At 42.1% G+C, this 27646-nt stretch overlaps 2 protein-coding genes across 3 annotated transcripts in view; one reads left to right on the forward strand and one right to left on the reverse strand.

The window, feature by feature from the left end:
- Positions 1 to 27646, forward strand: part of LOC138295908 (centromere protein J-like) — a 387581-nt gene that overhangs the window by 126283 nt on the left and 233652 nt on the right. The window lies entirely within an intron of this gene.
- GPR31 (G protein-coupled receptor 31) lies at positions 22560 to 25139 on the reverse strand. Its single transcript, XM_069233384.1, has one exon. The coding sequence runs from the start codon at positions 25137 to 25139 to the stop codon at positions 24183 to 24185; it is 957 nt and encodes a 318-aa protein (XP_069089485.1). The 3' UTR covers positions 22560 to 24182.

Below are 27646 nucleotides of genomic sequence, written 5' to 3' on the forward strand. Positions count from 1 at the left end.
AAAGTGAGGTGAGAAAAAGAAAAACATGTCAAATTTGTTGTGCTAAATAGCGATTCTGCATGTTGTGCCTCTATTCTTCGACAAAACCATGGAATTTACCAGAACCTACCCTGGCTAATACTATTTACTAGGTGTGAGAAATACCCCAACATATTCTGCATAAGCTGTAACCAGGACCCTGGTGTTTTCTCCCAATAAATGTGATTTTCAAAACTTTGTAAAGTTTTTTAAAAAACGTTCTTAAATTTGTGGAGAAAAACATTGCAACTCTGCACACTCTGCAAGGTACCTAAACACAAGCTCAGCCCTTCACACCAGACAAAGTATGTGATCTGTCCCCTTCCTCTTTCATCACAGGCTGGGCCTGTCTGGGAAATGCTTCGACATCACACTGCTCTGGTTCTCAAGCATTTTAGGAGAAGTGTGAAATTGACTAACAAAGCAGGAAATGTGATATACGTTTTGCAGAATTGAACACTCTTATTTCGGCACATAGGGCCTGATTTGGAGTTTGATGGACAGGTTATCCGTCCGACGTATTATGATCTTCATAGGGTATTATGGGATCAGAATACGGCGGACGGCATATCTCACGTTTGCGAAGGAGTAACCCTATTCGCCAAACTCTAAATCAAGCCCATAGTCCCTTAATGAGTGCAGCTTTTGTCCTGCCCAAACACAAGCATGTTTTTTCAGGGATTGAAATTACAAGTGTATTAGCCAGAATCTACCCGTGGTAAAGTAACCAGTACATTCCAGGTCATACTGATTTCGGTTCAGAAAGCACCTAAATCTGCATATTATTCCGTAGTTAAATGGAGAAATCTGCAAATAGTTATTTATTGGACCTGATAAATACTGATCCCTGGATTATTGTTTTACACTTGGCTGATAAATAACGCCCCCACCGTCCCACAACTGGCCACTTGGAATGCGGGATTAAGCGGCAAATCTCAAAGTTTCTTTTTCATTTGATAATTTATTATAAACTAAAATGTGGAGTGTGTTCCTATGCTTTGACTTATGAAAGTGTCTTGAAATTACTACCTGTTTTACTTGCTCACATTCATCAAATGTTTGTGGGCCTACTTTCTGTTCATTTTCTAAATATCCCTTATCCTATAGTACTTGATATTTATTGGAAATGTAGGATTCTTGGGAGGAGACAATCTTCAAATAAAAAAAAGCAATTCAAATATGAGATTAGCAAAGCACACGACAATACAATATCATTCAAAACAGACCTTTGAAAGGTGTTGCTCTGAGCGGAAGCTCTGCGAGCGGAAATCACGAGGAGTGATCCTCGGGGACTAATGAACGGAGTGTGCAAGGGTATGTAGAGAAGATGTATTATCCTTTAGTAACGAGGACTGGAATCACATTGGAGGAAAGGACAAACTGACATCCTCAATAAGCTTAACTGGGTTCTGATTCATTAAGGTCAAAGGTTGAAAGAATACGTGTCAGTTTTCAGTTTGCCTGGAGAGGGACTAATAAAACCAGGTATTTGTATAGTGGCATTGCCATTTGATACGACTGTAAAATAACAGGCGATACAATTATCTAATTCCGTGGTCTTCAATTTCTCGACTCCAGTAGGGTGAAAGGGTGAGTTAGTCCTGCTGGGCTTCCAACCTGTGACCTACAAGTTACACAGAGATGTCATTAGTGAGAGCTTATTTCGCTGACACCGTTTTACAAGCTGGTTTGAACAAGCCGGTACAACTAATGCATGAGTAATTGTACTCCTGAATATAGTTTTCGGTGTCATTTATCGTCTTGTGAAAACATTTGTGGCCAGATTTATCATAGTGTTGCGTCGCCCTTGTGCCACGTAAGGCGGTGCAAGGGCGACACAACACAAAAGTCAGATTTAGCAAGCCACGCAAGGCCACAATGCATGGCTTGATAAAGCTGGAGTCATGCAAGGCAGCGCAAATCGCTGCCTTGTGTTACTCTGCCCCAGGAGGCTTTCCAAAGGTGGGGCGTGGGTGTTCCCGCACATCCACCCATGGATTTTGGAGCATTTCCAGATTTACCATTAGTGGTAGACCTGGGAATGTGTCAAAATGCTACACCTCCTCACGTAACAAGGAGAAATATTTGTGTTTCTCTTAGTTTTCCTCTTTCGGCATGGGCTGCATTCTGCAATGCACATAGAGAGAGCAACATGCCTCTGAGGATCATATTTGTGCAGGAAGGTTTTTCTTCCTGCACAAAAAACAATCTTGCGTGCAACGCAGGCACCTTTGCACCAGGACGCCAGGGTGCCTGCATTGGTGCTACGCAGCCAAAAGTGAGCCAGCGAAACAGGACAGGAATGCGCAATATAAAATACAGCACATTTCTGCCCTATTACGCAGCGCAGCAAGGTGGCTTGTTGCGCTGCATGAAAGTATGATAAATTTGGGCTTTAAGATGGATTCTAGACGCACACGCTGCAGACTTCGCAATGTTTATTGGGCGGGACAGCTCATTCAAGAACCACTGACTCCTATTAGTGTGTAAAAGGCTGCTTTAATGAGAAAGGTGCATTCCTAAACATAATACCAACCTCTGGCTCTAATGTCTTACATCCTAATAGTCTCCCGTCCTCACTATACATAGTCATAACTATTCAAGGGTCCTCCCCTAATTACCCCTTCACAATCCTGTCAGTCAAACTTCTAAACACCACTCTCATCACTTATATCCATGTATCCCCACTCTTGCTTCAAGGATTTGTTTTTGACTTTATCCTTCATTTGATTACCTCTACTCCTTGCCACCACTCCAAATTCTCAACCAGGTATTAAACTGACCAACTTTTTCTGTTGTTATAACTCATTAAACTTACCAAGAACCTGCCACCTAAGAAAAAAACACTGAGTTTTTCTGTCCCCCTGAACCCTCTCACCATTTTAATCCTTTACATTGCCACTGGTAGGTGCAAGTCTGCTATGATACCCCTTATTTGCATCAGGTATAGTTCCACACCAAACAATGAGAGATGCACCCTGTTGTCGCTGAAGAACTCTACAGATTCATATATGATATCCTTGTGATCAAGGTAAATGAAACCCGGCTGCTCAACAAAACTTCCGAAGCTCCCTGTTTCCTTTCCTGCGTGCTCTGTCGATTGCTCCCAGCTTTAAGCCACCCCTCCAATTCCTTCTTGGCATAAGTTCATTCAGTACAACTGTGGTCCCTGTCCAGGCAGCCTTAATAACCAGCAAATCATTTCTTATTTATTTCATTAGCGCCAAACCTTTCATCTTCACTAAGTCATTTTCTCCTAGGTGCAGAAGTAATATATCAGCACAAGACAAACTCTTGATTAAAACATATAACTTTGGCAGGGGGAGAGACTTTGGAGAAAGGTCACGGGGCAACACTACAACTGCCAGCAATCCTCGTAGGATGTGGGCCGTCGCACAGCTGTAATCATGCCTGGAGGCACTATTTAGGCACTCTACGGGCCCGATGCGAGGGAGAGACTTTGGAGAAAGGCCACAGGGCAGCACTACAACTGCCAGCATTCCTCGCGGGAGCCACGTCCCTCGGTCCTTGTGCTCAAATCCATCTAAAAGGTACTGTTAGGGCCCCAATGGGAGTTTGTCTGGTGAGCAGAGATCAAACTGCGCTGAATTTGTTGTTGTTGGCAATTACTTCTCTCACTGAATAATTGTTTTGGTGGTTTCCTGAAGTGATATACAATGGGAAAGAAGAAGGTGATTGGGTCTGTACATGCCTCTTCAGCCCATTTTTATAAATCTTTCACCCCTCGTCCCCAGGGGCATGTTGAGTGGGTCTAGTGTCATGAGGGATTAGGTGGGGGAGTAGGGGCAGGCAGCCAGATCCCCCTTGGTTGTGTGGAGGGAAGATGAGCTTTTTGGGGATGGAGGTCTGGGAAGGTGGGTATGGTGTTATGGTACCCAATATGGCAGGAGGGGGTCTGTTTGCAGGCAGCCAGGTGTGGCAGGTTGGTATGGTGGTTAGATCTGGGTTCCACCTGAGAAGGTCTAGTGTGGCATTGGAATCTCGACCCGAAATCAGAGCTTGTGTCAGTGCAGCTCACTTGGGTGTGGCACTGGACCAGGTAGAAAGACAGCAGGTTATAGGATCTGCATTCACCATGCATGGATAGGGCCCCCTCACAGGACCTATATGACACTCAGTTTGGAGATGGTAGTGTGGGTGATGGAGATGTGCCTAGCACCAGTGGAGATTATGGTGTGAGAGAGGAATAGAAGAGTGGGAATTGGATTATGGTGAGGAGGAACATGAGAAAGGAAAAATTGAGGGTGAGCAAAAGCAGGAATGGTGGGGAGCCCTGTGTGATTTGCAGATAGGGCTAGGGAGCACTAATGGGGAGAGGAGGCTTGGTGTTTTGCAGAACCTGTAAGAGTTACCAGGAAAGACAGTTGACATCATGATGGAACTGAAACCTCCGCTATGGCGGACGGCTTTAGTGCAAGCCCCGACTCTGAGGCCAGGGAAGTAAGTGCATGAGGGGAAGGGATTGGAGGGTGGGTAGAGACTGGGGTACAGGCAACAGTAGGGATACTCGGACAAATGGAGAGCAGGGTATCCGTTTGCTGAAGGGTAAGTATGTGTAAGACCAGGGCACGGGCATTGAGCCAAGGGGGGAACAAAGGGTGAGAATTGTTGGGGGATGACACTGGGTAGGACAAACAGGAATGGGTTAAAAAATAAAGTAAGGACATTCTGTGGAATAAGCTTCCCTACATGGGCATCACAAAGGCGCTGGGAGCACATTTGATGATGGTGACCAAAGAGCGAATATGGAAAGAGGAATATGTAGAGCTCCTTAAGTTACTGTATAGAGAGATAAGGGCTAAGGAGGGCTCGAAGGAGGAAGAATATGAGCTCTCGGGCAGGCCGAAGGTCCCGGTAAATACTGAGAGTTGGACTGCTGCATTTCTTATATATACGAGGGTTTATTGTGAGAAGTACCTGGAGAGGAGCATTGTGCTTTTTAAATGCATGGACGTAGTGAGCAAACCTCAAGTTACATTGGGGAGTTTCGAGGGCGAGGATGGCAGAAGAAGTGGAAGGAATCTGGAGGCAGCTAGATAAAGAACTCTTTTTACAGACTATGACATCTGAGCGGCCAGCTCCGTCGACTTATACGGCAAGCGGTTGGCCAGTCATTTACAAGCCCTTTTGAGGATGCCCCACCTCGGATGGGGTGGGGGCCGCAGGAGCATCAGGGACATGCTCCTCATACAATAGGGGGCAGTGCTTGAGATAGTTTTGTAAATATAAGCATGAGTGCTCCAAATGTGAAGGTAAACACATGCTTACCTAGTGTGGGTTACAGAATGGGGGAGGGGGGAGTTGCCAAGTCCAGAAGACAGTGGACGGGTCCTGGTGAATGTGGGAGGGGACAAGGGAATCAGCAGGCTATGGCAAAAGGCTCATACTCCAGTTAAGCTCGATAAGTTACATCATTGGCTGGCTTTGTTTTGTTTAGAGGGCAACCGTAGTTGTTGAGGCCCGTTTTTGTCTGAGGGTTTTAGTTTGTGCTATAAGGGGCAATGTGGTTGTCAATGGGAGGAAAATCTGAAGTCTGTGAAGGGGCAGGAACAGTTGGTGTGGGAAAAATTGATGAAGGAGGTACAGCAGGGAAGGATGGCCAGACCCTTTAAGAATTGGCATTTGCAGCACGCAGCACTTGCGGACTTCACTGATTGAGGTGGTCCCTAAGAAGGGACTTGGGCAATTTTGTTTGTTCCACCACCTGTCTTGGCCAGAAGGATTGTCGGTAAACGACTTTATCCCCGAAGTTTGCAGCCGGGTGCATGATGCATCAGTGGACACTACGGTGAGGCAGGTGAACCAACCTCTCAATGTTATCCTATGGAACAGTGTTCAGCAAACACAGGGTTAGCAACGACTTGCGGGCCCAATCTCAGAGATTAAAGGTAAGTACTGGGCACTGAACAAAACCATACCAGCAGGTCACACTGGGCAGCACTGGGACAGCCGGGTGCAGGGGTGCAGTAAGGCATCGGGTGCCCAATGATTCTCTATGGGAGTTGGACATTATGAAAAAACAGGCTGCAGGCTCTGGTTGGGAAGCCAGTCAGGGACAACAAACAGGTGGGCAGTAGACTTGGGGTGCTCGGAGACAGAAGTGCATCTTTGGCCATCTTCTCCTGTGCCCAGGGGCGACAGGTGCAGGGGTGTTTTTAGGTGTTGGCTTTTCACACCCCAGAGCACTCGCGGTCAGGGGGTCCTGTGTGTTGAGGTTGCAGGCGCCATCTGGGAGTCTGGCAGGGTTGGACCCAGCTTGACTTGGACTTGAGCTCTTAGGGGCTGGGGGACATCGTTGGCACCAGTGACCCACCTTGGATCAGGTCAGGGGTGACAGGTGCAATGGTTGCTGGAGGTGTCAGGTTTTCTCTCACCACCAGGTTGTGGGTGAGGGGGGCCTGCATGCAGAGGGTGCAGGCGTCTCAGGTGAGTCTAAGATGGGAGAGACCAAACTGGACTCTGTCTCTGGATAGCTGGGGAATAGCATTGGCACAGTTGATTGGCTTCCACTAGGGTCATGGACGTTTGGTGTAGTGGTCACTTCAAGTGTCAGGTTTCTGAGGTTCCAGCAGCTGCAGGGTTCCTTTCTGGAGGTTTTTATTGCAGAGCAGGTCCGCTGCTCATGGGAGACTTAAGTCTTTATGGAAGGCCAGACAAGTCAAATTCTTGGGTCCTTTGAGGCCCGCATGCAGTCCGGCATGATCAGCTGCTTCTTCTTTTCCTCGTCTGCGGGTGCAACTCTTCTTTGTCCAGGTCTTCTTAACTTGTCGAAATCTGAGTTCTAGGGTTCTGGGGTGCCATCTAAATATTCTATTTACGGGCATGACAGGGAGTGCTAGGTGGCAGCAAATGGGCTGCCCACCTTAGGGTTACTACACCCCTTCTGTGATCACTTCTGTTGGGAAGTGAGCAGAACCCTAACCCTAGTGGCCTAATTCCTTCCAAACAAGATGGCGGAATTTGAAAAGTAGTGTCCACTTCAGCTTCTCCACCTTACGGGTGGCCTGGCATGAAGTGGGCACACCTCCTATTCTGCTTAATTTTCTTGCCTGTGCAGCCACCAAAAGTAGGGTCAGGACAGGGAAGCTGGTAATTTCTGCCATCTGGAGAGACCTGGGTCGCATTACAAAGGCGGCAAGGCCTTTGAAGCTTCCTGCTCGGGGTTAGGTGATAAGACCTCCGCCCAGTGCAGGCTTGCGTCTCCGGCCCTCAAGAGCGCTGGCTCTCACCTTGAGAGGCCAGAAATGCATCTTTTGTGGCTGAACTGGTAAGGACCAGTCAGTCAACATAACAGTAGTTGGTAGGTTTTCAGGGAGCACCTCTAAAGGTGTCCTTTTTGTGCATTTCTTAATAAATCAATCACTGTAATCAGTGAGGGTTTATTATTCCGAGAGAGATGTTTGATATCAAACATCCCAGGGGTCATGTAGCTGGGTAACTCGTAGTGACCAGGGTCCAGCACATGCATTTAAAATGGCTTCCCTGTACACAGTACACTTACTATGTCTAGGAATCGACAAATACATTGTAGGGACATATTTGCTCATGCATATATGCCCTCACATGTTATGTAATGCACCCTGCCTTAGGGCTGTAAGGCCTGATAAAGGAATGACTTACATATACTGCATGCAGTGTTAGGGGACATGACACACAGGCTGTGTGCCATGTCATGTTTTCAATTTTGAAAGCACCTTGCCACACAGCCTGCAATGGCAGTCTGCATAAGGTTGGTGCTGGGTCCCTCAGAGGGGCACAAATTGTGCTGCAGCTCTGAGGGGCCCTCTTCAGTATTCATGCCCTAGGTACCAGAGGTACTATTTACTAGGGATGTACAGGGGGCTGAAGGGCCAGGTCACTTGGGGATCAAGTGACCAGATGTCTTGTATTAGGGAAGGAACACTGACTTTGGGGACGTGGTTAGCAGGAACCCAGTGAACTTCAGTCGAAGTTGTATCTAAAAAAAAGGCTAAAAATGGAGGGAGGGTACAGTAGCCAGAACCCAGCTCTCTACACCATGCATGAAGTCAGCTCGCTAAATAAAAGGCTAATTGCAGAATCTGTAAAATAATAATAATTAGATGTACATGGTGTAACAAAATATTATGTGGAGGGGATATACTATTTAATTCCCAGCAGGGAAAGAAAGGTAGTTTAGTGATGAATGCAATCACTGCAGATACAGGCCCCTTACCTATTAAGAAGGAATATATTTGTCTGCCTGAAATTTAATCTCAGAATCACAGTTGTTCAGCTAGGCACAGATGTTGTTCTGAAAATCATAAGCTAGCTAGACTGGTATATTTGAAGGTTCTCTCATGTATCATAGAGGTGCACTGGTCACTGAAAGCTAGAGACAGGCCTGAGTCAGATGCATGAATCTGGGTCAGCTAGAGGTCCTTGTGCAATCTCGAGCCCAAAAAAAGATGAGCTTTCATGTGGCTTCTGCCAGACATCACACTCTACCCTTCTGGAGAAAGAGCTACAATTAAAGAATTAACATTTGAATTGAAAGGAGGGACAAATACATACCCATTAAGTAACTGATTTGTACAAATGGACATAAGAAAATTAGGGAAAAATCCTGACTTCCCGCTTAACTAAACGGTGTAACCTTATGCAAATATTTAACTTCACTGATCCTTTTACATTATTATCCCATATCAAATCATCTTCAAGTACATGAGTTTAGAATAGAAGCTGTACAAAAACGAGTGTTTTGATTTATTAAACTACAGTATTAACCTATCTATAGGAATGTGGCCACCTCCAAGGTGCACATGACAACTGACTTGTCTTTTAGGTCACTAATGTCATTGTCGTCAGGGTGCAGAAGTGACAGAAATAGTTCCAAGTTCATTTTTCAAAACAATCACTTTTAAGATGCGTATGAAGGTCTAAGCCAACTGTGGCCCACCCTAATGGGCCGAGGGGCCACGCCCCCTCACTTTTTGCCCCCTAAAAAAGATTATCTGTCAGGCTGATCAAAAGTCAGCCTGGCAGACTCTTTTTATTTTCAGGTCAGGTAGCCAGGAGCTGGACATGCGCTAAATGGGCATGCTCCTGGTTGCTGGGCTGAAGACGTCCCACCTCTTCAGCCTGGCAAAACACCTCAAGGCCTTCTCCCTTCTGACAAAGGGAAGTGTCACTGATTGCCTTGGACCTGAGGGCTTCAGTCCTAATCCCCAAAGTGCCCAGATTGAGTGTCAGTCACTGACATCTCATCACAGATTGGGGTGAGGTCAGTAGTCTCACTGACCCCACCCTGTGACAAGTGAGGGACTACTGCCTTCCCATACTGGCTGACCCTATATCAGTCAATGAGAATAGGCAACAAGTTACTATAAGCCCACTAGCCTGTACTGGAACCAGGGAGACAAAAGAGTGAAAGTTTGTGTTACATCTTGGTATTGTGCCTTTAATTTAATATGTTTTCATTCAACTGTGGCATGTGCCATCTATATTATTATGTGTGTTATGCTTTGAAACTCTTGGTCAGAGCATCTTTGGCTGCCTGAGGGTCCAGGCGAGTACTGTGTCATCTCTAATAAATGTTTTGTTAATATCATCCAAATTGTGGACTTTTGGAATTCAACACTGGCGATGAGCTAGAACACCTACTGGCTACTGTTTCTGATGGCAAGTGTGCAGTCTTCTTCTTGTCTTCTTTTGGGAACCTTCTACGATGTGCACAGCGGCTGCTTACAATCATTTTGGATTTTTGGATTTATATAAATAGTTAAATCTTTGGATTCACATACATTCACATAGGTGCTTGAAACGAAAATCTTCATCTGGTAATATTTCTTGTCAACAATCAACATTCCGTCGTGGAAATGATGTGTGGCATCATTTGAATGTCTAACAACTGTTTCCTCACCTTGAGCGAGCGCCTGTGCATTACGTCTTACTGCCATATTGGATTTGTTTCCTTGGTAACACCGATGTGCAGGGCAGAACATTGGTGGTATTTATAATCATATCGCCGATGCGCACAGCAGCACATTGTTGGTATTTATAATCATCACTCTACATCATTTATAAAACCTTGAGGCCCACGGAAGTGCATTGATGGTATTTACCATTCTATATTACTTATAAAACGCTGATGCGCATGGCATTTCAACATTACGTAGTGTGCATATAGATACAACACCATTGTTCAGGGTAGTATTTAATTGACATTTGCTGCCTTATGCTACATTGAAAGTTATAAAAGTCTACACTTAACTAAAATTGCTAGAAATGCAGATGTGCACAACTGTGCAGTATTAACTATTATTTTAATTCATTTTTTTTGCAAAGGTTTAGTATCACTGATATTAAACAATACTTCCAACTCTATATTCTAAAATATTAGTGAGCTTAAATTATATTATTTAGTTTTATATGGTAATAACATTTGAATAACATGCAATTTGAGCCTCCTACTAAGTTTTTGCAATGCAAAGGTGATCCTCCTATCCCTTGGACTAGATGAGTGGAGGAATGCATAATTTATATGAAAGCAATTGAGGGAGACAGAATGGGCTCTGAAAGAAAAAAAAACATATTACTTCATCATCTTGGTTCTGAGGGGCAAGCCATATTTAGAACTTTGCCGCAAGTTCTGGATGGGGGCAAAATTAATACCTCTGAAGAAGCTTTACTACGCATGGAATGCAGATTGAAACCTACTACTAGAACAGCGTTAAATAGGTTTACATTTTATACTAGGGGGCAAAGTGAAGCTGAGTCCTTTGATTACTTTTTAACTGCTTTGAGAGCATTATATGTCAATTGTAATTTTGGTGTTATGTTTGATGACATGATCAGGGATCAAATTGTTGTAAATGTGAAAAGTAAGAAAATACAGGAACGCCTATGGCTTATGGGTGATCCTAATTTACAAGATGTCATCACCATAGCTAAGTCTTTGGAACAATCAGAGAAGTGTATGAAATCAGTACAAGACACCAATGCTAATGTCAAGAATGACAGTCTTGAGAATGACATATGCATAGATAAAAATATTTCAACTCGCAAAAGCAAACGAGGGGGCAAAATGATAAGTTGTTATAGGTTTGGAAGTTATAAATATGTGGGATAATTTGCTAATTGTCCTGCAGTAGGTAAGGAATGCAGTTAGTGTGGTAGAGTAGGACATTTTGCCCGTGTATGTATGGATGAAAAGAGAAAAGGTTTTCTCACAACTAAAGGGAAATCTCTTGCATGTGGGGCAGAAAATGATCAGAAGGAAACAGGGATTGTACTTTTGGTTGATACCTTTGTATGATAAATTGAGGGGGAGAAGAAATCTCCTAAATGTAAGGTTCAAGTTTTGGGAAAAGAATTGAATCTCATGGCAGGCTCAGACTGTCCGTGGACCATAATTACTGAAGAATATTTTCTAGACAGATTCCAAAATGAATTTGCTGTGGAAGACTTGGAAGAGTCTGATATAGCAGCTCAAAGCTTTGATGGATCAGCTGTAAATATTAAGGGTAACCTTCCTGTTGAGGTTGTATTTAAAGAGAGGGAAGCATCTATCAAACTTTATGTGGCAAAGAAAGGGGTGAATGTTTTGGGATCGAGGGATCAATGGAAGTTAGGTATTATACTTAATCCCCACAGCAAGGATCTAGCCTTGGTAGTTGGTGAACAAGATGAGGCTGCAGGTATTGTGTTGCAATTTCCTGATGTTTTCACTGACAATTTAGGAAAACTTAAAGGGTATACCCACTGCTTTACACTCAAGCAAGGAGCGAAACCTGTTAAACAAAAACTTACCATTGTACCTACCAATGTGAGAGAAGAACTAAAGAGTATTTTGGATGAGATGTTAAAGGGAGAGATTACTGAAGAAGTGGGATCATCTGAGTGGTCTCTCCAATTGTGTTAGCACGTAAAGCAGACACATCTTTAAGACTGCATAGATCTTAGAGCACTTAATGCTAGCATCATCGTAGATTCTCACCCACTGCCAAATATTAACAAAGTTGTGAGTTTGTTAGGTTGTGCCAGTGTATTTTCCACATTAGACCTCAGGTCGGCATATCACCAGATTGAATTTACTGAAGACTCTAGGAGTTTGACTGCATTTATCACCCTGCAGAGTTTGTTTCAGTTCAAAAGAATGCCGTTTGAACTAGCATCAGCGGCATCTGATTTTCAAAGAGCTATGTTTCACATTTTTGGGGGTATGAAAGCATTTGTGTAATACTTCCAGGACGATATTCTTAATTTCTCCAGAAATGTCTAAAAACATTCAGAACATTTGAATGAAGTGTGTGAAGTTTTGAAGAAAAATCGTTTAACTCTTAAGAGTACTAAATGTAAGCTGTTTCAAAATACAGTAGAATAAGGCCATACGCTTTCCAAAGAAGGAGTGATACCAAAACAATCCCTTATTGATGCCATCATGAAAGCACCAGCACCAGATAATAAGGAAAAATTACTATCATTCTCAGGTCTGTGTGAATACTACAGCAAGTTTATTGAAGATTTTGCAACAAAAATGGAACCATTGAGAGAATTAACTAGGATTTCTTATCGAATGCAGTTGGTTTTGCACCCAAAATAGGAGGCCGTCCTATCTTTTGCCTGTTATATGCGGATGACATAGTTGTGAATGATCTTATCCCGAAAGGCTTAAACCAGTGTTTAGCCGCCTTAAATCATTACACCATGCAGCACCACTTGAAAATCAATATCTCTAAATCGCAAGTGGTTTGTTTTCTCAGGAAAAGGTCTGGTAAAAAGATCAATTTCTCCTGGTTCTTGGGTCAACATAAGTAAGAGCAAGTAAAATCTTATTGTTTTTTGGGGCATATTTTATCCCACTCACTAAGTGCCCAAGACCATATTCGAAATAATGTCAGTAAAGCCTTCTCTCAAGTGCAAGGGCTAGTATATTATTTTAATTCAGTTGCCCGGCGTCATTTTTTACATCTTCTCACTGCTTATCAAGCAAAAATGCCAGCAACCCTTCTTTACACTATAGAATGTATCAAGATTTCTAAATGGGTTTTTCTTGATAAGACTGATGGACAGATTTTAAGACTTCCTGCCTCCTGTAATAATTCGATCTCAGGGGCTGCCCTTACACTTGAATTCGGTATTAAGAGTACCTTTGTTCAGGGCCTTGCAGCACTGATTCGGAAAGCATGTTGCCAGGCTCAAAGTAGGGATTCTTCCTTGAGACATTTAGTTTGTACAGAAATTTGTAGTAGTTTAAGAGAACAATCTAAGTTTTTAGAAATTTTTATCTTGCAGCCCAATTGCTTGATCTTGACCCTGATTTTATTCTTTCACTACCTTCGATTGTTCTTAAAAAAAACCCTGAAAGAGGTGATATGGTCTAAAAGTTTTTCTTCAGATCAGGAATCCAGTTTCTTAAAGAGATTAACGACATTGACTAAATCTGTAATGCTCAAAAATGTTCAGCAATACTTAGCTTGGAATCTCCCACATGGGGTGAGACTTTTTTTTATCTTGTTGAGACTAAGTAGATTGCCACTACGAGAACTCACCTCTAAATAGGATGGGTCGTCGAATATTTGTGATTTATGCCAATTGGGGGTGCAGGATCTTAAGCATATTGTGTTTGTCTGCCCTGTTTTAGCAGTGTATAGGAAAATATGGTTGAAACCCCTCTATCTGAATCTTAACATTTACTCTGCTAAAGAGGCTTTGGAAATCTTGTACAACCCGCCACATGAATTTTTTTGTTACAGGGTTTTTTAATATTTCAAGTCCTTTTTAAATCTTTACTAAATTTTTGTTTGAGTAGGGTACAAGAGAAATGTATTGATTCTACCTTGGCAGGGTAAAGAACCTATATGATTCTTAAAGAGTATTGAGTGGGATGGGTTATAAAGCATAATAATATCATTATTTTGTATCTTTTTTTGACGGTCAGAGGGTTTGCAGTTCATATAGTTTTTCTATTATATCTATATAGATTTTATGTACAGGTCCTAATCGGTTTTGATGGCAGCCAAATTTATTTTGGATTTGGGAATATATTTTAAAAGTGATTTCTATCCAGGGAGTATTTGCGTATATGATATGATGCGCACTAGGGAACCCAGTGAATGTAACTTATTTATAGAGAATGTAGTGTTTTAAAATTATAATTTTAGGGTCTTTTGTTTATTATTTTGTAATGTATGTGCATGTAGACCTCTTTGAAGTTCCAACCCATGACTTAAATAAATTGAAATTGAAAAAATTGAAATTGAATTAACTAGGAAGAACATAGAGTTTACTTGGATGGAAGGACAACAGAGGGCATTTGATCAGATTAAGAAGGAAATGATGAAAGCATCCACATTGAATCCTTTTCACATGAACAAAACTTGCATCATTACTGTGGATGTGAGCCCATATGGTCTTGGGTGCGTTCTGTCGCAGAGTATTGGTAAAGAAGAATGGAATGTTGTCTTGCTTCCCATACTCTAAATGTTACGGAGAGGTGCTACGCTGTTATAGAAAAAGAACTACTGGCATTTGTATGGGCGGTTGAGCACTTTCGGAATTACATTTGGGGATCTCATTTCATGCTAAGGACTAATCTTGAACCTTTAGTGGGAATTTGGAGGGGGTAGGAATGCCACAGCCAGAATTTAGGTATGTCATCCATGAAAAGATTAGTAAGGATGGTATTTTGGTGGCCTGGCCTTGATAGGATAGTTGACAGAGTAGTCAGAGAGTGTGAAACGTGTGCTAATAGTGAGAAGATGCTAAAAGTGACACCTGCACCTTTAGTCTCTGTTGAATGGCCAAAGTTTCCATGGCATTGGATTGGATATTTCGGGTCCTTTCCATTTCTTGCCACAAGATTGTAGGTTTGCCATTGTCTTAGTAGACTACCACTCTAAGTGGCCTGAAGTGAAGTTTGTACGTAAAATCACCACTGGATATGTTATTGAGGTTTTTAAAAAAGTATTTGCCTGAGAAAGGTATCCAGAAGTACTAGTTACGGACAATGGAGTGCAATTGAAGTCAGTGGAAATGGTAAGTTTTCTTAATATTTCCAGCAATCACCATTCCCCTACTGCCTTTTACGAGCCTCAAGGTAATGGTAAAGTGGAGAGATACCATGTTTTGAAAGAAGATATATTGTGGGCTTGTGGTTTTGGAGCAGGATGGAGAGATAAACTCAGGGAAAAATGGTGATTGTATTGCATTACACCTCATACCACTACTATAGTTAGTCACTTTAGATTATTTAGGCGTAGGGAACCCGTATCCAAACTGTGTCCTTGTTGATGGTTAAGAGGATACAAGGGGAAAGGGCTGATGATGTAAGCAAAGAAGATGTGGCAGCAAAAGAAAAAAACACAGGACAAATTTAAACATGCTTATGATTCCAAATGGAAAGTCAAGAGATCTGATTTTGTAGTGGGTGATTGGGTCAGGATTCGAAAGCCTGGGGTGTTTGCAAAAGGGGTATCCAAGTTTGGGAAGCCTATACATGTGGTTAAAGTGAATCGTAACAGTGTGATCCCTCAAGATGGAAAGGTGTGGAATATCCAGAGAGTGGCAAGGAGCAAAAATTGTTTTTAAGCAGAATATCAATTCTACAATAATTATTTTGATACTTCTGTTTCTTCTGCTCCCTGAGCGTAAGATTAACATGGTTTATGCTTGTTTTCTGCTCTCTGAGTGTAATATAAATATAACTGTATACTTTTATATTATACATTACATGTTTTGTGAGTCTTAATCGTATTGCATTTATACATTTCTTCCTTTATTTTTTGTTTGTCTTAAAGGAGGGAGATGTGTTACATCTTGGTCTTGTGCCTTTAATTTCAATATGTTTTCATTCAACTGTGGCATCTGTATTATTGTGTGTGTTCTGCTTTGAAACCCTTGGTCAGAACATCTTTGGCTGCCTGAGGGTCCAGTCAAGTACTGTGTTGTCTCTAATAAATATTTCTATAGTATCATCCAAATTGTGGACTTTTAATTTAACAGTTTGCTTGACACGCACTAAAGTAACCCCAAGCCCAGGCAACAGGGTCAATCAAAACATTCCGATGGTGGGGGTGAAGAGTCAGGGTATTGGCTGACCACTTACAAGGTAATCTAGCTAAAATTACACAAAGTAGCACAGTCCTTCGACAAACTGTGTTCTTTGAAGAATCTATTACAGACATCTGACAGGAGGATGGAACTACGGACAGTCCATGTAAATTATAGGTGGGAGGGGAACTTACCTGTGATAGAAAGCACTGTAAATGTGTAAGTCATTATTTTAAACTTGCGCTACAAACAGTAAAACATAGGCTGCCACAAAATGTGCTAAGTTTTAAGATAGAAAAGTAGTTCCAAAATATAGATTTAGTAATAGGTTGGTTGCAAACATTTTTCGTAACTGTCCATTAAAAGCAGTAAGTCCAAAGCTCAGCTTGTAACACCCTTACAATAGCTCTCAAAAAGAATAAATGTTTGTCATCATGAAACTTCAAGTAACTTAATCAATTAACATAAGAAACAGCATCTAAGCAGCCATTACATTTGCAAATTACGCAGTTACACATATTTACATTTCTTTAGGCAGCCAGCACCCTGGCAAGAAGGCTATTTAGCAGCCTTACCCCTCCCGTGGCCTCACAGGAGGCTGAGTGTTGGAGTTAACCTTTCTCTTTTAGCAGCTAGACTAAAATAACACAAACCTTCTGTCTGTTTAAACACGCATCACAGACAATGGACAAGAGGGCTAATTTATGGACAGTCCATGTAAATTATGGATGGGTGGTCACCCTACCTCACAGTCAGGTTTTGGCATGGGCGAGCAGGGCTCAGATCTATTGTGCCAATCTTCAAAGGGTCGAGAAGAACTCTCTGAATAAGGGTCCTGCAAACAGCAACACCCCTGCACCTTGGCTCTAGTGGTCTGGTTTATAGTGCTTCTAACTGTTTTTAATGTGCTGCAGTTGCTGTTTTTAAAACGCTATCACCCCCTACCATGACTTTCATCTACCTCTCTCCCCATCCCACCATACATCAATGCTTGGAGCCAGATGGATGTAACTAAGTTGTGGTGAATCCAGGTGAGCGGTGAGGTGCGGAGATTTGTGTTCAGAGACAAGTCGCTACAGGTACTGACCTGTGAAAAGCGGCTGCTGCCTCATTTTATTCACCAGCAGTAGCCAGGGCTGGACCCTTTGTTCTGCCCAGGGCGCTACTGCAGCAAGGGCTGGCTCTGGCCTCACTATATCATATGCATTATATCACAAGACAATGTTATCGCATCCACTACGACAACCTAAGCACTGCATCTTATGATACTCCTAGGTAAGTAGAAGTACAGTTAAGATAGTAGATGCATACTTACTCAAACCCTCTAGAGCCAGGTGTGCAACACCCATTGCGCTGAGAGGGCTTTAAATATTTAAATATAAATAAAACAAAAGACATGTTACATTCTGACTTGTGGTTATCGAAGACTGCTCTATCAGCCTTTCTTTTATTGCACATACGTGTTGGTTTGCATGCATACGTTCATGTCTGTGTAAATGGTATTGGTATAATGACCAGTGCTGTGTCTTGCGAATCCCCCCTGGACATCCCAGTCTTTCATCCTTCTAAGATTAATGAAATGGGTTTTACTGATTTTATTGCAGTTGACTTAAAAACTACAGTGATGTAAAATGATAAAATCTACTGTTAAAAGCGCTAGTATCTCTGCTAACGGACTCTTATCAGAAACCTTTGTTGAATATGGGGGAGGGGATGAAGGAGTTCAATAGATACTCTCAGGCAAGACTTGCTTGAGCATGTTATGTTAGTATGTGCATAGGCTTGGCAACTTGACTATATCTATGGCCAAAAAAACCTTCAAAGTAACAACTCTAAAGAATGATCCGCACTCCAGGATGCCATATGACACGTGTCATGCTAAGATTTCAAGAATATATATATTTTTTTTTATGGTTTTATTGGAAATGGGCACTGATTGTGAAATTTTTCAGTTTACCTAGGTTCAGGCTTGGATGCTAATCATGCTAGCTAAACAAAAGCGAGAATTGGATTGTTCTGGCAAATTCTGACACCTGTTGTGTACAGAGTACAGATGTACTTTTTAAACTTTGAGGTGCTGAAGATACAGCAGCTGTGTTCAGGCACATAAGATAACGAGAGTGCAATCGCACTACATTTACACAATAGGCATATGGCAGCTGAAATTTTGCTGATTACTTCCAGAGAAAACATAGTAGTATCACGTCAGACTGAATTATACAGGAAATCTTGAAAACCTTTCCTTGATAAACTCGGACAATGTGAAACTGAAACACAACTTTCCCGGATTAATACTGGATTGCTCATAACAGCTCAAATATGTGATCATTTAAGCAATAGCACTAGTACATCTTCTACATGACATTCGTCCCCTGGGCGTGGCCATTGGGGTGGTGTGCATGGCTCCTGTCTTTACTAAGACTGGAGCCATGTCCATGGGGCTTGTGCGCCAGAAAGTGGAGCTACACTGCTTAGAGGCATTTGTTTTTTCCTCTAAACAGTGTAGCGCCATAATTTGGTGCACAAGCCCCAGTTCCCCCTACGCCTCCCAGGCCCTGTTAGCGTCCATTCCAAGGATGCTAACAGGGCCTTAGTGCCGGCTAGCGCCATTCCTTAAATATGGCGCCCTGCCGGCATCTAGGAATGGCGCTAGCCTGCGCTATACTTTTTGCCGCAAACCTGCGCTATCGCAGGTTTGCAGCAAAAAGTATAAATCTGCCCCATGGTTTGGTGACGTTCAGTCTGCACTATATGTGTTGAAGGCATTTTGCATGCCATGGTGGTACTTTAGAAAACATCACACTCTTTGAACAGTTGAGAAACAGTTGAAATCACATGAAAACAATTAGAAACGATCAGGAAGATAAAGCAAATGAGAAATAGGCATAGCCAGATATGGAGATAAAGGATTGAAAAAGAGGAAAATACAAATAAAGAAGAGTTATACAGAGTGAAGAAGCGAAAGAAGAAAAGAGAATGAGGAAATTGATGAGAGGGAGGATAAACGATGATGGACGGAGAAAGACATAAAACAAGGGAGACAGATAAAAACAGAACAGAGAATAAACGGAGAGGGGGAAACAAGAACAATGGAGGTGAGAAAGAAAAATAGAAGTCAGCCAGTGACAGGAAATGGTGATACCAGAATCATGGCCAGGTTTAGAGATGACCATGGGATGAGTCATCAAGAAGGGCATTTCTTGAATTGCAAATGCAAAAAGTAAGTATGTGTTGTCTTGCAGTACTTGTTTTTTTCTTAGAGGAGCCAGTACTCTACCTGTGAAATTCAAATGAGGTTGGGATTAGGCTTGACAGGGCTATCTATTGAGCCCTATTCTTTGTCTTGCTGTAACACACTATAGCCAAACAGGTCGACAGCTCACTTTTTTCCTTACTCTAATCACCCCTGATTGTCCAGAACATTTTTCATTTTCATTTCTGCTTTAACCCCATCACTCTTGCTAGATACATACATTAAATAATCTGTACAAATTCTACAGACTTAAGTTGGAGATCATTTCATACAATGATGTCAAATAGATTCATGAAGTGTATTACTATTAAATATTCTCTACCTACAAGTGCTTATTGAGTATGTTGCACGTTACGGTATTGACTCAGTGTTGTGCTGGCTCATTAGACAATCACACTTCATGTTCAGTTTCTGTCTTTCTTGAGTGTTTGTCTGTTCAACGTATTTACAAATGTCCAAATGTGGGTTCCTTTTTTCAACATTCTCTGTGTTATCGAGGCTGGACACGAGGCATTCTCACCTCTGACTGCAATAGAGTCGATTCATGCAGTAGCGACTGTCCTGCAAATAATTTCTTGGTATTATATGGTGGTAAATACAGTATGAATAGAACAGTAACTAAAATATTGTGCATCATCATTGCCATTTTTGCAAAGCTTAATTTAGTGGTGGACACCCAAATATTTTGTTAGCACTGGTATTAAGAATAAGTAGGTTAAAACTAATGGAAATGGGGTAGTATTTTATAGAATGCACCATTAGCTGCTCTTTGTTACAGAAACTAGAACCTGGACTTCTGCATCTTTACATGTCTAATGGCTTAATATGTGCAAAACAAAGCAACATTTGTCATCAATTCTCCTAAAAGTTCTTGAGAAAAACCCTAAACCGCTAGTAAGAGTAGTTAAATCTTGTTATGCTAAGACCAGCAATAGTGCCCAGTGCACTTCAAAATGCCTTATCAGACACATATAATTGAGAAAAGCCACCTTGTATCATGAGTGGTACTGGAAGAGTGAATGGAGCCCTCGCAAGTGATTTAGATTCAGCTTTAAAGATGGCTCAGCCCCCACTGGTCGAAGTGTTTGCCACCTCCCTCCCAAAGTTTGGGTCTAGTTGCTCCCCTGTCCAAAGCATACAGTAAGTGTTAGGGTATAGAGATGTTGGATTGATCATATATCAGAGTTGGTCAAACTGTCCTTTTGCGTGGTGTACCTGAAATAAATTGTGCAATATTTCTGAAACCTATGAGCCTTAAAATGGAGAGACTCTTTTCAAACATTGGAAATGCACTGTATTTAAGTGAAAGAATAATTATTGTTGCTAACTATACACACTTAGACAAGTTCAAGAGTTTATATACAGTGGTTTACAGCACCATAAATATCTATTGCATCATTTTCTTGTTCAAAAAGCTCTGCTTGCTTAGCATTTTTTCTGCTTGAAATATCTGCAAAAAGATTGCTCACCCTTGTAAAGGCGGCTCCTGGGATCAGCTTGTAATAAGACATATCCAAATAGCCTTTAAAAGTGGCAATTAATTCAAATGGTGATGAGAACAAACTGCAGCTTTCATTCTAAAAAGTGAAATACAAGCACTAAAGTGCTGGACCACATAATATCAAATGCTGTCATGTGATTTAAGTCTGAGCAGACATTCCATTGACATGTTCTCTACTTGGGTGCAATTATGAAATATTTTGTAGCGACAGTAAGACATTTATACAATATTCATAAATAAAAAAAGAATGCCACAGATCATGATTTATTTAAAAATGTATGAGTTAGTGTCTCTAAAGCTGGGAATGTAGATAGTAGTTTACTGTTTCAAACCACATAAACACTATACAGAGTAAAGACAATAATAGAAGCATTGTTTTGAAGACAAGATGCCATCCTTGCCTTTTCTTTAATAAAAAAAAACAGTTAACATTTACTTTGGTACATCAACGGGGTGCAGATTTCATTAGTGCAGCTGATGCAGTGGTATGGTGGACCGTGGTTGCTGGAGGCCCATTGGGGTGGGCAGGACCAATATTGTTTGGTATTCCCATTGCATCAGAATTAAATAACTGAGCATTAGTAAATAGTTTTTGTCAGAGAGAAGGAAACTTCAGGAAGATCAAGAGGAAGGGGGTACTCATATTGGTTATAACAGCACATCATATCGTGGCTGGGATTCCTAGCATCCTAGGCAAGTACTGCAATGGCAAAAGCTGCAACATAAATAAGAAGCATTGGTAATGCCAATAGGTCTGGCTTCAAATTTAAAGGTATGTTGTATGGTAATGAAAAGCCTTACAAGTAAGTAACATTTGAATGGTATGTGTTTATGTGAAAGGAAAGGACTGTAGAATAATGTTGATATAGGTTAAAAGATCAGGTGACAGTTGCACTGTCAAGCCGGACCTAGACATCCATGTAGGTTAATGACTGCCCTCCCCTATCTGTGCTGCCGCCAGAGAAAAACACCAAACATTATCTAGTTATCTAAGACACTTTAATAGCATTACAGTTGTGTGTGTGTGCCCCTGAAAGTTAAAGCTCAAGCTGCTGGATAGATAAACAAAATAATCACAATTGTGTGAAAGCAAGCACTTTTTTGTGGAACCACGCAAATTCTGCCCAATGAAAACATGTACTTCTGGATGCAACTTGTGGGTGGAGCTAAAACCCCTCTCTAGTGATACTCACATAATTGTCTTGCGACAGCTGCACTGTCAAGCCAGACCACAATCATAGTAGTACCAATTTGGCCTAGTTTTGTGGAATATGAAATACAACATGAAGGATTACTTTAAAGAGAGACACTTAATAAAGAAGAGAGGTGGCAAGATAGATAGATAGATAGATAGATAGATAGATAGATAGATAGATAGATAGATAGATAGATAGATAGATAGATAGATAGATAGATAGATAGATTAATTTTTTGGGCGCATAAGTACCTTTCTCCAGGAAATTCAGGAGATTGTTACAGCTACCTCATGGGTAAGGCACATCCAAAGGACTCTTAATTGTAGCCAAAAGAAGAAAGATGGGAGGAGGTGAAGGGACAAAGACAGTTGACAGAGACATAGGGGGTTATTACAACTTTGGAGGAGGTGTTAATCCGTCCCAAAAGTGACGGTAAAGTGATGGATATACCACCAGCCGTATTACGAGTTCCATTGGATATAATGGACTCGTAATATGGCTGGTGGTATATCCGTCACTTTACTGTCACTTTTGGGACAGATTAACACCTCCTCCAAAGTTGAAATAACCCCCATAGTAAGAGAGAGAGAGAGAGAGAGAGAGAGAGAAGGGAGGTGACAGAAGAGGTGTAAAGGAAAGAAGTGGTAAGGAGAGTTCACAAGAGGAGAAAAGTAGAGGGCATGCACCATGAGGAGAGGATGAGAGTAGAAAAAAGAACAAGAGAGTAGAGTAGGGAGAGACGAAGACAGGGAAAGAGCAGAGAAGGAAGAAAGGACGAAGAAGGGAGGAAAGCAGAGATGAGGTGAGTGAAAAAGAAGAGAGGGGAAGGGAGGGGAGGGGACAGGAGGAAAGGGAAGGGAAGGTAGGATGTATTCCATAGCCATAGGTTTTACTAATTCAGACTTCTGCAGAAAGAAACAAAAGCACGATTTGAGCAGGACCACATGAATTATGTGGCAGGGAGCACCAAATTACGTAGGAGAGTTGAATGGATTATGTAGCAAGAAAAGGCATATCATGCAGCAGATTTTTTTGATAGTGCTACTTCATTAGTTTGTCATTTTTTTACACATAGTAATACTGTCTGGGCAAAGATTTAACATCAATAGTTCGAGTTTAACATCCCAATACAGAAAAAAGCAACTGAAGGATGACCAGTTGAGATCTGCAAAGGGCCTTTAACTGTGCGCGAACACGTCACCACATTTTTAGTAACTTTCGATCTGTTTGCGTTACGAACATTGTTTGCAGATTATGCAGCAGGTGATTGATTGTGTGACTAATGCGGCAAATGCAGCAAATTCATAACAATGCAAAAAATTGTGCAGACGCAGATTCGCATAATTCCAGTGGCCCTGGACTTGCGCATAGGTAAGCAAGCAAGTTTGGAATTAAGTTGTATACATAGGTTCTTTCTGTTCATTGTGATTTAAGTTGTCAATTGCTTTTGTGCAGCAGGGTGGATTTGCTTTTACTTCATTTTGCTACCTTTGCTCTATTGCTGCCTGTTATGTGCTTAACCTTTTCCGTTGAGACCAGATCAAAGTACTTAAGAGACTCAGGCTTGGGTCTGACCCATTGAGTGGAAACCCTAGCATTTCATAGTGCATCAGTTTTCGAGAGGCCATTTTCTTCAGTAAGAGGCAACTGCCTCCGCAATGCCTCCGCATTTTCCTTATGTAAATGAAAAAAATAAATCAGTCTCAGCGTGACTTCCCTTCCATTGTTATTTGGAAAGTAGCAGAGGTGGTGCCTCCTTCGATGTCTGCACAGCACAGTATTTTCTAAACTCTGCCCACGAGTTCCATGACTGATTCTGGTACACACAGCAGTCACTTCTCGCCTCTCTCACACCCTATCACTATGCTGAGGGTTTCTAAATACGGCAGAAGTGGTCGTGTCCTACACCCCTGGAATCACGGACTGCCAGTATGATGTGACCCGCTGGAAAGCATGATATGCTCTTAAAATAGTGCTAAAAATCTTACTATCCGGATTTTCCACTTTATCATTATCATTTCATTTTACAACACATCTTTATCAAAACTTCTTCTCAAAAGTGCTCACTCCTCAGGGCGGAGCGAATGCACGCATGTTCCAAGATATCAGGTCAATAAATATTGTCTTGGCTATAATCAGCCTCACATTAAATCCTATTTTAGCTGAGAGTATTCCTGTTGTTTTAACTCTCCGAGTCTTTGGACGGGTCGATGATTTGCGGTCCCAAAGTCTTCCTCCGCATTGATTGTAGAGCCCTTTTGTACGAATATCTGAATGTTGGGCTGGAGAAGCAGTACACAATTGGATCCATTGCGCTGTTGAGGTAGGTCAGACAAATTGCCACATCAAACACGTTAACTGCCACCGAAAAGTGGTGGCAGTTGTCAGACTTCTGCAGGATTAAGACCAATGCCCGAGCCAAGTTACTTGGCATGAAGCAGATGACAAAGACCACTACCACCGCCGCGAGTGTGGCCACCGCTTTTTGCATTCGGGGTTGTTTTTCCATGTGCCTTTCTCTCAATTTCTTGACAATGGCAATAGTGCAGAACAAAATCAATCCAAACGGAATTAGAAACCCGGCAAAAAACACAACGTCATGCCAAATGGCCCCGAAGGAATGGCTCGGATGTAGGTGGAAACTACGGCACCCAGTGGTGTTGACTGCCATTTTGGAGGAAGTCAGAATCGGCAAAGTGAATGCAATATCCAGTAGCCAAATAAAGCAGGACATCCATTTGGCAGTGCGCGATGAGGTCACTTGTGTTTTGGAGTGTGGGTGGATGACCTTGAAATAGCGATCCACTGCCACGGCCGTGAGGAAGGCGATGCTTCCCGTGCGATTGAGGGCCAGGAGGAACAGCATAGCCCGGCAGAAGGCATCTCCAAAAAACCACTGTTTTTGGCGAAGAAAGAAATCGATGCGGAACGGCAGGCCCACCATCAGCAGGACATCTGCAATTACCAGGTTGAACAAGTAGATCGTGTGTGGCTTCCAGATTTTCACATGGAAATAAAAAGTCCACAAGGCAATGGCATTTCCCAAGAGACCAAGCACGATCTCAAAAACCAGCAGCGCGACCAGCGACTGTTCCACAGCTTGGCTTCGGACAGAGCAGTTCTTCCAGCTGCCCTGCATTCTTCTGGTGCCGGGTCCTTCAGCGTTTGGTGTGTGGCAACGGTAGTGGGAAAACAAACAGCTAACAGGGTGAGAGAGAGAAATGGAGGTTTGGAGGTTACATTCTTTCTCACACACACTCCGCACAGTTCCGCGTTACTCTAAAGAGGAAGATGTAATGGTTTGCTGAAAAAACACTTGCAAACCACAGCCCTCAGTAGCTAAAGAAGACAGTAGACACAACGTTTTCGAAATTACATACTCTGTACTCCCTAAACAATTTCCATCTATGTAAAAATAGCGTATCTTTGGCTCCTCTCAACAGGGCTGGCTTTAGTGCTGTTGGTGGCACCCGGTTCAACAATCTTTTTTGTCGCTCCACCCCATGACCTCATTCTCCATAGTTTCCCTCACTTCCACCCTCCATCAGTGCCCCATAGCTCTCTACAGCACCTCCTCACATGCATTTCATTTATTTTATAGCTCTACTCATTCCAGTGTAGGGTGTCAGAACCTTCACATCACACACACATCATACAGAGGAAATGCATCATATAGTGTTTAAATGAATCAGTCTATAGCAAATGTTACATAAAACAACGAGGATTACAAGGTGTAGGAGGTGTAGGGATCACATCATCCATACTGGTATGCAGTATATCTTAAGAGTGTTTGGTCTGGAAAAGCACAAACTCAGGATTTAGAATGCACAACATACAACTCTGATTTCTCTCCAGCAGCTACATTAATCACCAGTTATTTTTACGTTTTTATTGTTGCGTGAAAACTGCTGGTCACACACGGATCTTTGTAGCAGATGCTTTTAAAACCAAAAGTTATTTCTGAACGCAGCGCCTCTCCTGGGGTAAGTGCCTGTCGCACCGCCCTAAGCCATCCTTGCCTCTGAAGACCTTGCCCCCATCAGAAACTGCATTCACTTAATTCTCCAGTCCTTTTAGGTATGTTTTTTTGCTCGTTAGATGCAGGGACTGATTGAATTGAAAAAAAAAAAAACACAAGCACATTTTGTTTCAAGGATATTTTTCCTGATTGCCCCTTAAATTACTTACAGAAGAAAGAACCAATCGATGAAAATGAGGATGGGTTGAAGGATTAGTTTGTTATATCTGATACCTTGCTAAATAAAATATTGTTTGTTAGTGTACACTTCAGCCCATATTTATGCTTTTTAGCGCCGCATTTGCGTCATTTTTTGTCGCAAAAGCGGTGCAAACACAAAATACAATTGCATTTTGTAAGTTTGCGCCGCTTTTGTGTAAAAAAATAACGCAAATGCGGCGCTAAAAAAGTATTAATATGGGCCTTCGTGTGTTAAAACGTGAGTGGGCAAAGTTTTAGAAAGTTTTAACGTTGTTCCTTTGCAAACCTCATTAAGTTTTCTTCAAAATGTTCAAGCTTGGAAAATAGTGACAAGGTGTGTGTGTGTATGCGTGGGCTCAGTGGGAATACAGTAGAATGTTGAGTGTGGATGCTGTGGGAACGTGATGATGCATAGAATGTTGGTGTCTGTGTACCGACTGACACTCTCTCACACACACATAAACATTCAGCCTAGCACTCCAACACAGATAACACTGTCAAACTAGTTGGCCAAACCAATGTGCCCATTTGCCAGACAGAAGGAAATATCTAAATCTGCTCCAGTACCACGCCCTCTGGAAGCTGCACAAATATCAGATGAAACACCTCGCGCACACAATGACAAACTAATCACCAGGGACTTTCGATGCAGTACCTTGCACCTATCGAAACTTCCCATTCATATGCAGTGAAAACTGTTCGTGAAGCATATTCAAGCGGGACGTGGGGCTTCAGGCCACACACATCACATGAGATCTACACTTCACATATTTCCTCTTGCAACAGAGTACTACTCTTTTTTTACTTCTGCACACTAAAGGGTACTCACCCATGCTCCTTTAAATGTTGTTCAGTCTTCTATGACCTGCACATGTTATCAAACATAGCAGAACACCGTAATTATTTGATATTAACTCACATAGATTTGTAGTGCTGTGACATCATAATAAGGTGCAAAAAGAACTGATGCTGGATGGAATTCTGAACAGTGCAAACATTCACCCCAGTCACAAAGATGTGGGTTCAATCCATCGTTTTGTGTCCACTACACAACAAATGAGGGATTAAACCCAGATCTTTGTGACTGAGGGTGAATGTTGGCATTATTCATCATTCCATCCATCATCTGTTCTTTTGGCTATTGTCGCCCTAAGTGGGAAGAATATTCCCAGACATGGGTCCCGTGCTCACTGCGCCATTGGATTCAAGCTAGCCTGGCTGATGAGGAGTGAAACCCTGAAACCGGTCCCAGGATGCTTTATTCTGGTCCATGAAGGACCTGGCCCGGCAGTTTGGGCTGGATTGTTCCCATTGGGAACAGGGTCAAGACTGATTTGTATATGGTTAAGACCAAACAGGGGTAACGTGGAGGGCAAACAAATGATGGATTAAAACCAGATCTTGATGACTGGGGGTGAATGTTTGCA

This window comes from Pleurodeles waltl, chromosome 5 (assembly GCF_031143425.1).
Source record: "Pleurodeles waltl isolate 20211129_DDA chromosome 5, aPleWal1.hap1.20221129, whole genome shotgun sequence".
In the NCBI taxonomy this organism is placed as follows: domain Eukaryota; kingdom Metazoa; phylum Chordata; class Amphibia; order Caudata; family Salamandridae; genus Pleurodeles; species Pleurodeles waltl.